This window comes from Oncorhynchus clarkii, chromosome 7, assembly GCF_045791955.1.
Source record: "Oncorhynchus clarkii lewisi isolate Uvic-CL-2024 chromosome 7, UVic_Ocla_1.0, whole genome shotgun sequence".
NCBI lineage: Eukaryota > Metazoa > Chordata > Actinopteri > Salmoniformes > Salmonidae > Oncorhynchus > Oncorhynchus clarkii.
In genome coordinates, this window is record NC_092153.1 from 80,812,035 (window position 1) to 80,824,289 (window position 12,255).

Sequence of the window (12,255 nt, forward strand, 5' to 3'; positions counted from 1 at the left end):
TTGATTAGATAGATGATCTTCTTCTCTGTTTTTGATGAGATAGATGTCTTCTTCTCTGTTTTGGTTGTTTTGGTTATTTCTCTGCCATACTGTGTTTGATCCTGTCCAGCCATATTGTCTCAAGAGGACCACAATGGAAATAAGTCCCAGACTTTATTGTTTATGTGTGCTTGTTTTTTTTTAAATGGTCGAATTAATAAACTAAACTAACCAAGCACGAAGGGTAAAGAAAGCTTCATAAAGTTGGAAAACCAATTCACTTACACATGCTTTTCTTGAAATTTAGATGTTATATTTTTAGGTTTAAAACGTCTTCATGCAGTCCTGTGTGTGTGTTTGTGTATGTGTACAGTACATTTGGCAGTTCACAGATGGTTCCATCCTTCATAATACCTTACATTAATATGAAAACTGTGGACATTAGTCAACAATCAGCGTGACCGGCTAGCATTATCTCACCCTTGCACTCAGACCATCTTCTAAGTGCTCAAGATTATTTGATTTTCACAGCTTTTTATTGTGTTTTCACTTCAATTCTTTATATTTTTATTTTTACACACACAGATAAGCAATTAAAATCAATCAATAAAAAGGACAAGCAGGGTTCAGAAATGACAAACAAAAATGAACGGAGACAATTACACAATTAGATATCAATGATAATATCAATGGCATATGTAATCAATACGAAACAGGATGAAAGATCCCATAGATAATAATCCATTAATAATAAGCAGAGGATGGGCATGTAAGAACCCGGCTAAACACAATGGACAAAAGCACGTACCAGTAAAAAGTTGTGTGCTTTAAATTGCTGATGTATGTACCTCCCAGGGTGGAGTGCGTGCCTTTTCACCCCCAGATTTCTCCAGCATGAATCGGGCCTGGACCCCAGGAGACATGGGCATACTAGACCTGTACACATAGACGTCATACTCAGGTATATCTTTCCAATCTGAGCGGCTTTCCTCAGAAAACTTCACAGCCCATTGCCATTGGTAGGTATTATATTCATTGGTGTTGTTTTTTTCTGAAGAGTAAAACCCAACCCAGGAGTTATTAAACTTCTCCTTCCAGTCAGTGAAGGACTTTTTCACATACAGGCGAGCGCAGGCCTTTCCATCCTTTACGAAGAGCTGCAGACTGGCGTTAGGCTTATAGCCGCTTATATCAACAGGAATCTCTCTGTTGGAATCATGAAACTCAGAACTTCTACGTATTTCCTCCCCAGATGTGTTGTAATTTCCGCATAATTTAAAAAGCCACATTGATTTGTGCGGATGAAGCCTGGCCTGGAGACCAGGGTTGAGGGGTACTGAGGTGTCAAAGGACCCAGAGGCACCGTCTATGACTGAGGAAGAGTCTAGCATGTCCGTACTGTCATTGTTCTTATAAAGCGCCCAAATCACACCCTTGTCCAAAAGGCTCCTGGGGATACCACTGAAGGTGATCCTGGCACCTCCTCTATTTGTGGTTTTCACCGCAAGCCTTATTGATTTAGTTTCATCATCCTGCATGTGATGCTGGCTTTCCATGGTAATAAACACTTGCTGTATAAATGAGACCTTGGGACGTGTCAAGTACAATGCAATTGCCAAAAGAAGTGCCAGCCCAGGTGTGTGTCCCCAGATGTTCTCCACGCTGTTGTCGTTGATCTCTACATTGTGTATACGTTGAATTACATCTCGTGTAATGGTTGGGAGAACTTGGATTTGTGTTAAGAGGCTGAAACTGACAGGGTATGTATTGTCTGGATCATAGACACTTTCTCTGTTTTCATTTGGCGGGTAATGCTGTGTGATGTAGACCTCATCTACTATGAGCTGATTGGATCCTTCCTCCCTAACTCTGATAATGACTCTGTCTCTGTTTCTCTCAGGTATCCATGAGTTGTAGAAGCTTTGAGTGACATAATCAGGAAGTGCCGTAGCGCCATTATAGTTGTAATTTCCTTCAATATTCCCTAATGAGTAGTAACTTCCACTTTCAGAGGGCAGAAAAGGTAATGGGCGGGGTCTGTCAGCGTTTCCATAGAAATTAAAGCCATAGTCTCCCCTAGTTGGGTTGAAATTGAGTCTCATGTTGCCGTTGTTGTCAGTGTGAATGTTGTTGGCTAGCCAGTGGAGCAGCATCAGGCCATGTCGAGGAAAAGTGTGGCCAAACTCTATGCCCGTGAGGTCATGTATTGAAATAAGGGTTTGTTTGATAGTGGATACTGAAGCCAGAGACATAGACAGGATGAAACATCCTAGGAAGCCCTTTCCACCCATGGCCAACCTAAGACAAAGAGAAAGACAAACATGTGCATCTTTAGTAAAAATATTTGTTTTTGTAAGACAACTGGACACATTAATTCAGAAATAGATTCCCATTTCTAGTGGTTGGCAATAAGTTAAATGTTTTCAGCATCCAAAAAACGAAATATTGCCCGTGAACAGCAATGACAGGGGTTCACAGGATGACAGAAAAGACAAAAGATCAGATGATAACAAAGCAAGCACTCTATCATGTAGGAATGATCTATCATTTACGTGCAAAAAGGGAAAGCATTGCCATGTTTACCTCTCCATACCACAAGGATGATGCAAGTGGAGTGAAGTATACTGCTATAGGTTGGTTCTCTTTGAATGCAGTAGGTAATCATTGTTAAAGTCATTACTTAATGGTTTGAGTTCATACAGAAATATAAATATTTATAAATACACTGACTGCACAAGAGGCAGGCCATCTGGTTTCTCATTTTCCTGAATAAAAAGTCACTATGTTCAGAACACATAATAAGGGCAACATTGTATGATTTTATGTGATGATAAAGATACTCTAATCAAAATATTTCACACTGTCTGCATAATTTTAATCAAACATTCATTTGCATGAGACAAAGTCCACTAAAAGTTCTAGAGCTGCTCCATGGAATGCATCTTGACTGGCTGCATTACCACTTGGTATGGCAAACGCATCGCTCTTGACCACAAAGCGCTACAGACGGTGGTGCTGACAGCCCAGTACATCACCAGGGTCGAGCTCCCTGCCATCCAGGACCACTATATCAGGCGGTATCAGGCTGGTGTACAGCAATCTTAAGTCATACGACAGATTCTCAATTGGGTTTGGGCTTTGACTAGGCCATTCCAAGACATTGAAAATGTTGCCCTTAAACCACTCAAGCGTTGCTTTAGCAGTATGCTTAGCGTCATTGTCCTGCTGGAAGGTGAACCTCCGTCCCAGTCTCAAATCTCTGGAAGGCAGAAGCGTTTTCCCTCAAGGATATCCCTGTATTTAGCAGCATCCATCATTCCTTCAATTCTGACCAGTTTCCCAGGCCCTGCCAATGAAAAACATCCACACAGCATGATGCTGCCACCACCATTCTTCACTGTGGGGATGGTGTTCTCAGGGTGATGAGAGGTTTTGGGTTTGCACCAGACATAATGTTTTCCTTGATGGCCACAAAGCTACATTTTAGTCTCATCTGACCAGACTACCTTCTTCCATATGTTTGGGGAGTCTCCCAAATGCCTTTTGGCGAACACCAAAATTGTTTGCCTATTTACTTCTTTAAGCAATGTCTTTTATCTGGCCACTCTTCCGTAAAGCCCAGCTCTGTGGAGTGTACGTCTTAAAGTGGTCCTATGGACAGATACACCAATCTCCGCTGTGGAGCTTTGCAGCTCCTTCAGAGTTATCTTTGGTCTCTTGTTGCCTCTCTGATTAATTCCCTCCTCCTTGGTCCATGAGTTTTGGTGGGCAGCACTCTCTTGGCAGGTTTGTTGTGGTGCCATATTCTTTCAATTTTTTAAATAATGGTTTTAATGGTGCTCTGTGGGATGTTCAAAGTTTCAGATATTTTTTATAACCCAACCCTGATCTGTTCTTCTGCACAACTTTGTCCCTGGCCTGTTTGGAGAGCTCATTGGTCTTCATTGTGTCGCTTGCTTGTTGGTGCCCCTTTCTTAGTGGTGTTGCCGACCCTGGGGGCATTACAGAACAGGTGTGTATATATACTGAGATCATTTGAAAGATCATGTGACACTTAGATTGCACACAGGTGGACTTTATTTATCTAATTGTGTGACTTCTGAAGGTAATTGGTTGTTGCACCAGATCTTATTTAGTAGTTTAATAGCAAAGGGGGTGAATACATATGCACGCCCCACTTTTAATCTTATTTCTTTTGTTTTAATTTTGAAACAAGTAATTTTTTAACTTCACTTCACTATTTTGGACTATTTTGTGTATGTCTATTACATGAAATCCAAATCCAAATCTATTTAAATGACAGGTTGTAATGCAACAAAATAGGAAAAACACCAAAGGGGAAGAATAGTTTTGCAAGGCACTGTATGTGGAAAACATGTCAGTTCATGCTGCAAGAGCTCTGATGTGTTGGAGGACAGGGGTGAGAACCATGAGCCTCCTATTAATTGTATTGAAGTCAATGTACCCTGAGGAGGACTGAAGCTAGCTGTCCTCCGGCTACACCATGGTGCTACCCTACAGAGTGCTGTTGATGCTACTGTAGATCTTCATTGCAAAACAGCGTGTTCTAATCAATTATTTGGTGACGTGAATATAATTAATAGAGTTTTATCTAATAAATGTTTTAAAAAAATGTATTTTTTATGAAATTCACTGAGGAGGATGATCCTCTGCTTCCTCCTCTGAGGAGCCTCCACTGCTGTCTACAGTACCTAGATGTAGAACCAAGGTGTCTGTCTGCTTACTGTACCTAGATGTAGAACCAAGGAGCAAGGCCTGCTTATAGGGTTAGGGGGGGTGTCAGAAATATTTTCTCTATGTTCACCGTCACAATTATCAACACACTTGCTGATGTTGGCCTGAAAATAATGGGTTTTGATGAATAAACAAGTTGTTGGTGTGTCGAGGCTTGGCCCCTCACTGGCCAATCAGAATATTCTCCATTGCAAAACATGTGGTTGCTTCAAGTTGTGCATTTACGTTATTTTTTGTATTGCCTTGGAATCAACACCAATTCCAATGTTAGTCCTTTATAGATTGCTAAATGGCTTACAGAAATTAAATAACGAAACTATCTTTGCTAAATACGTTAAATTGCATTCATTTGCAGTCCACGTGGTTCTAATAAATGACATGGCTTCAATAGCATTCAAACTGATATAAGGGCTAACCCTACTGTAAATTGCAGCTGAGCATGGACATAACAAACATTGTTAATAAGCAAGATTAAAGAATACAGAGAGTTTTTTCATCACATTTGGAAACTTGTAAAAAATGATCAATACTGTAAATGATGTAATACATCCTGAAAATAAATATACATATCAAATTAAGCAAATTAGTTACCCCCCCAAAAAATCTCACCTTCTTGTGCAGGCTACCACCAGATTGTAGTCTTGACTGTGTTTGTCTTGCTCCTCTGTCAACAGAACCCAAGATTGGAACAGGCTAAAATATGCTTCTGGATTCCTACATACACGTAAACAATGCAGATACAAGCCAGCAAAGCTGAGTTTTAAAAAGGCTGATCTACAATGTCACTGGGTGACTCATGTTTCATCAGAAACGAAACTTATCCCTTGTTAGTGCTCACTTTCAGAGGGCAGACAAAGTAATGTGCTCGTGTTTGCATAGAAATGAAAGCCATGCTTCTCGTAAACACATACCAGGCAGTGGTGGAAAAAGGGCCCAATTGTCATACTTGAGTAAAAGGAAAGATAATAACTCAACTGAAAGTGAAAGTCATCCAGTAAAATACTACTTGAGTAAAAGTCTAAAAGCATTTGGTTTCATGTGTACTTAAGTATCAAAAGTAAAAGCATACATAATTTCACATGATTTATGTTAACCTCTTTGATCTCTAGGGGCGCTATTTCATTTTTGGATAAAAAACGTTCCCGTTTTAAGCGCGATATTTTGTCACGAAAAGATGCTCGACTATGCATATTCTTGACAGTTTTTGAAAGAAAACACTCTGACGTTTCAGAATCTGCAAAGATATTGTCTGTAAGTGCCCCAGAACTCATTCTACAGGCGAAACCAAGATGATGCGTCAACCAGGAAATGAGCAGATTTCTGAAGCTCTGTTTTCCATTGTCTCCTTATATGGCTGTGATTGCGCAAGGAATGAGCCTACACTTTCTGTCGTTCTCCCAAGGCGTTAGCAGCATTGTGACGTATTTGTAGGCATATCATTGGAAGATTGACCATAAGAGACTACATTTTCCAAGTGTCCGCCTGGTGTCCCTGCGTCGAAATTGGAGCGTAAAGCCAGGTGCAATTATTTTTCCATTTGAGAGCAAGGAGAAACCAGGCTTCCAGGAAGGATATATCATTGAAGAGATATGTGGAAAAACACCTTGAGGATTGATTCTAAACCACGTTTGCCATGTTTCAGTCGATATTATGGAGTTAATTTGGAAAAAAGTTCGCGTTTTGAGGGCTGAATTTTCGTTTTTTTTTTTTTTTTTTTGGTAGCCAAATGTGATGTACAAAACGGAGCTATTTCTAATACACAAAGTTAGCAGCAAACCAGAAAACATCGAAGCATAATTTTTGAAGGCTTACTTGTTTTTGTGATAGTTGCCTGCTAAATGCTAACGCTAATGCTAACGCTAAATGCCCTAGCTAGCTACTGTTACACAAATTATTGTTTTCCTATGGTTGAAAAGCATATTTTGAAAATCATAATTTACAAAGCAAAGCAGTTTTGTGGTTTAGTGAATCTCGCAACAGGTTAAGCAAACCAGTCGGCATAATTTTTCTTCAGTTGTGGAAAAAGTACCCAATTGTCATACTTAGACATAATTTACAAACAAAGCATTTGTGTTTAGTGAATCTGTCAGATCAGGTAGTAGGGGTGACCATGGATGTTCTCTTGATACGTTTGTGAATTGGACCATTTTCCTGTCCTGCTAAGCATTCAACATGTACAACTAGTACTTTTGGGTGTCAGGGAAAATGTTTGAAGTAAAAGTACAAGTTGACCAAAATATAAATAGTAAAGTAATGTACAGATACCCAAAACAACTACTTATGTCGTACTTTACAGTATTCTTTACTTAACTACCGATACCTGGTGCGGCCACACCCACTGGTCTGAGCACCATGGAAGTTCAGATGGGTTATAAATGGAATAGTAACTGCAATCTGAACCCTGACTGTAGGTCTGTAACCTCTCACATGTAACCTAATACAATATTAACTGTAGGCCTGTAACCTCTCACATGTAGAGTAATATAATACTAACTGTAGGCCTGTAACCTCTCACATGTAGAGTAATATAATACTAACTGTAGGCCTGTAACCTCTCACATGTAGAGTAATATAATACTAACTGTAGGCCTGTAACCTCTCACATGTAGAGTAATATAATACTAACTGTAGGCCTGTAACCTCTCACATGTAGAGTAATATAATACTAACTGTAGGCCTGTAACCTCTAACCTGTAGAGTAATATAATACTAACTGTAGTTCTGTAACCTCTCACATGTAGAGTAATATAATACTAACTGTAGTTCTACACTGTAAAATAAAGCATTTACATGTTTTTCTGTGTTCATGAACAATGGTAGAATACTGTGAATTTACAGGGATAAACTTAACTTTTGTCGTGTAGAATAATAGGAAATGTCAGAAATAGTAAAATACATTCAACTTCCTGTATTTTTACAGACATGCATCCCTTTTTCACAACAATAAGCTCTCGAAATACAGCAATATACATTATAAAGAAAACACAAAATGTAACATTTGTTTATGGATATTTACTTTCGTTTTACGTTCTAAATGCAGATAATTATAGTAAAAAACAACAACATTTCTGATGTTTATAAACAGTATAAAACTATGCAAGAGAATGTAAAAAGAATGCTGTCGTCTGTGATTGTCCTGATATTGATCACTACATCACAAACATTAATTCCCTCAATCACTTTCATGTCTGTCAGCCACAATGCAAATAGTCTGGGTAGCCATTTGATTACATGTTCAGGAGTCTTATGGCTTGGGGGGTAAAAACTGTTGAGGAGCCTTTTGGTCCTAAGCTTGGCGCTCCTGCACCGCTTGCCATGCGGAAGCAGAGAGAACAGTCTATGACTGGGGTGACTGGGGTCTTTGACAATTTTTTAGGGCCTTCCTGTGACACCGCCCGGTGTAGAGGTCCTGGATGGCAGGCAGCTTAGCCACGGTGATGTACTGGGCCTTACGCACTACCCTCTGTAGTGCCTTGTGGTCGGAGGCCAAACGTTTGCCGTACCAGGCTGTGATGCAACCATGCTCTCGATGTTGCAGTCGTAGAACCTTTTTAGGATCTGAGAACCCATGCCAAATCTGTCAGTCTCCTGAGGGAGAATAGGTTTTGTCGTGCCCTCTTCACAACTGTCTTGGTGTGTTTGGACCATTCTAGTTTGTTGGTGATGTGTACACCAAGTAGCTTGAAGCTCTCAACCTGCATCATGTACTTTGTTAAAGTAAAGAAATTCTTCACTTCCTCAGAGCTTAACCACAGGATCAGGCAGTTTAGCTACCAAGGATCTGATGTGAATTCCACATCCTCAGAAGTTGATGAAAAGGGAATTAAACTAGGTGGCCAGGCAACAGAAAACTGGCCTCATTTGAGGCTCCTCCCTGTGATAATATGCAAAAAGATTACTGATAAAAAAGATTCTATATGGCAACTAACAATCCTACTTAAATAGCCTGTGGAATTAATCTGTGCCCCTCCATTTCTGTGGCTCAAGTTCATTTGCTCAATGTTCAGATTCCTGAGTATCTACAGACAAGAAAATACCGTTTGCCTTCTCACAAACTGAAACTAAAGCACCACTATCTGATCCACTATCCTGCTTTGATACTAAAGTTTGGCCAACTTATAAGGCTGTGGACAGCGAGGTTCGAAAGTTAACATTAATATTTCAAAAATGTGTCCGGAGAGTGCAACATTTAAAAAACGTGTGTCAAACGCTTGCCAATAATCACCAACTTCTGCAAACCGATCTGAACTCAAGTTCCTTTTTTTGCAAGTAAAAGATTCATTCCCTTTTCAATGCTGAGTTATACAATGATGCTTTACACAATGCAGTGGAGGCAAGCTTGCTTAGGAGACCGGATATTGTGGTGTCCACTGAGATACATTTCAAGAGCACCTTTTACAGAAAGGGCCTCTTTCTATGCCTTTGTAATCGTGTGTCAAAAGAATTCGAACAGATAGAGCTTCTGTTGATAAAGGAAAACAAGAATGTCTACTTTCCTGTTACACGTCATAGCCTGTATGAAGATCAAAGTGCTGTTGACGGCATGATGTGTCTTAACGCAGAAGTATGTTTGGCTCACTACACCACCTAGAGTAATTTCACTGGAACACGGCATAGTAGATGCTGAATAGGAAATTAATTTTTATTTTTCCTTTATTTAACTAGGCAAGTCAGTTAAGAACAAATTCTTATTTGCAATGACGGCCTAGTGAACTGCCTGTTCAGGGGCAGAACGACAGATTTGTACCCTGTCAGCTCGGGGGTTTGAACTTGCAACCTTCCAGTTACTAGTCCAACGCTCTAACCACTAGGCTACCCTGCCGCCCCAATTAAGTGTTGGAAGTGGTAGAAGAAGATAGTTCAAATAACACGAGTTTGGACAAAAATACATTTGAATAGAGACCGTGTGAACAATTTGTTTTGAGCGGTGGTCTTGACTTTTTTTCTTTAGTAGACATGGATGATCAAGACAGTGCTCTTGCATCATTTATATGTTTGCTGCCAAACTCAAGTGGACATCAATCAGTGCTGGATTCTCTTAAGACATTGGGTGTGGAAGAGCTGGAAGACATGGGGTATGTCCAGGAGGCAGATCTTCTCCATGTCCCGAGGCAAGCAGAAACAAGGAAGCTAATAGCCCAAATGAACACTACGTGTAAGTGTGTCAGTTTGTTGCTTAATAAACTCATGATAACTGTCGTTTAAAACATGGTATTGTCACTATGTAAAATGTGTTAAACCTCCTGTTGTGTTCGTTTCATGTTAATTAATACTGTGCTCCCGGTCCAAAATGACCGCCCCGTTATAGCTGGTTATGAATCCATAATAATACTAATAATATTATCACCTAATGTTGTGGTGGATATTTTTATCAACCTAATTAAGTTATTGTGAACATTATACGTTTTTAACTTCTATTTGCTATTGATGGCCTGTAGCCCTCATTGACCTGAGCTCATACAACTCATTTTTGAGTAAAAAAAAAAGCATAATGTATGGATTATTTTGACTATAACAAATACTCAGATGAAACATATTGTGCTATTTATCACAGACTACTTTGTGTCAAAGTTTAACCTGTTGCGACGACCAAACCCGGATCCGGGATTCTATTTATAGACCTAAGCTCATTACCATAACGCAACGTTAACTATTCATGAAAATCGCAAATGAAATGAAATAAATATGCTATCTCTCAAGCTTAGCCTTTTGTTAACAACACTGTCATCTCAGATTTTAAAAATATGCTTTTCAACCATAGGAAAACAATAATTTGTGTAACAGTAGCTAGCTAGCGTAGCATTTAGCGTTAGCATTAGCGTTAGCATTTAGCAGGCAACTATCACAAAAACAAGTAAAGCCTTCAAATAAAATAACTTACCTTTGAAGAACTTCTGATGTTTTCAATGAGGAGACTCTCAGTTAGATAGCAGATGCTCAGTTTTTCCAAAAAGATTATTTGTGTATTAGAAATAGCTCCGTTTTGTACATCACATTTGGCTACCAAAAAAAAAAATACAAAAAAAAAAAAAAAAAACGAAAATTCAGCCCTCAAAACGCAAACTTTTTTCCAAATTAACTCCATAATATCGACTGAAACATGGCAAACGTGGTTTAGAATCAATCCTCAAGGTGTTTTTCCACATATCTCTTCGATTATATATCCTTCGTGGAAGCCTGGTTTCTCCTTGCTCTCAAATGGAAAAATAATTGCACTTGGCTTTGCGCTCCAATTTCGACGCAGGGACACCAGGCGGACACTTGGAAAATGTAGTCTCTTATGGTCAATCTTCCAATGATATGCCTACAAATACGTCACAATGCTGCAAACACCTTGGGGAAAGGACAGAAAGTGTAGGCTCATTCCTTGCGCAATCACAGCCATATAAGGAGACAATGGAAAACAGAGCTTCAGAGATTCTGCTCATTTCCTGGTTGACGTATCATCTTGGTTTCGCCTGTAGAATGAGTTCTGGGGCACTTACAGACAATATCTTTGCAGATTCTGAAACTTCAGAGTGTTTTCTTTCCAAAACGGTCAATAATATGCATAGTCGAGCATCTTTTCGTGACAAAATATTGCGCTTAAAACGGGAACGTTTTTTATCCAAAAATGAAATAGCGCCCCTAGAGATCCAAGAGGTTAACAAGGGCTGTCTCCTCCTCACCAGTGTCATGATTAAAGATATGATCAAGAGCCTCACATACAGTATAAAGTTTGGTCATTGTGCAGCCACAGAATGAATTGTGAGCAAGGCCTCAAACAAGCTTTGTATACCAGAGCTGTTAGAAAAGTTCTATATATTATTGAAACAATGGTGCGATTGTTTGTGAGAATGCCAACAGGTGAGGTTCCCGTGGGGGAAAGATTCTACTGGGGAAAGGTTCCTGTGGGGGTTGGCATGGAAGCCAAAAAGGGGATTGAGGTGTGTGTGTGTGCTCAAACACACATGTGCATGGGGTCTGGGAGAGGAAGTGTGTCCATCTGATGAATGGGCATGTGCCTGAACTCAATTTTATACACTAATTGTAGTCTCACCCATTAATTTCTAATGACCTGTCATTTTTGACAGGAAACATCACGTGTACAAAAGTTCTTATGGCTTGAATCCCGCTAACGGGAACGATATGACAACAGCCAGTGAAAGTGCAGGACGCTAAATTCAAACAACAGAAATCTCATAATTAAAATTCCTCAAACATATAGTCAAAAAGTTCCATTACAGTTCATAGAAACATGTCAATATAGAATCAAACTTTAGGATGTTTTTATCTTAAATCTTTAACCTCTAGCGACGAGCAATCCCATATCCGGGACCTTAAGTATAGCCTCAAGCTCATTAGCATAACGCAACATTAACTATTCATGAAAATCGCAAATGAAATGAAATAAATATATTGGCTCTCAAGTTTAGCCTTTTGTTAACAACACTGTCATCTCAGATTTTCAAAATATGCTTTTCAACCATAGCTAAACAAGCATTTGTGTAAGAGTATTGATAGCTAGCATAGCATTAAGCC

General features: G+C 39.4%; 1 protein-coding gene across 1 annotated transcript; it reads right to left on the reverse strand.

The window, feature by feature from the left end:
• Positions 1-741: 741 nt before the first annotated feature.
• LOC139414472 (uncharacterized) lies at positions 742-5,499 on the reverse strand. Its single transcript, XM_071162387.1, has 2 exons — positions 5,344-5,499; positions 742-2,277 (listed from the first exon to the last, which is right to left on the reverse strand). Exon 2 carries the CDS (start codon positions 2,268-2,270, stop codon positions 807-809), a length of 1,464 nt encoding a protein of 487 aa, XP_071018488.1. The 5' UTR covers positions 2,271-2,277; positions 5,344-5,499; the 3' UTR covers positions 742-806.
• Positions 5,500-12,255: the final 6,756 nt, after the last annotated feature.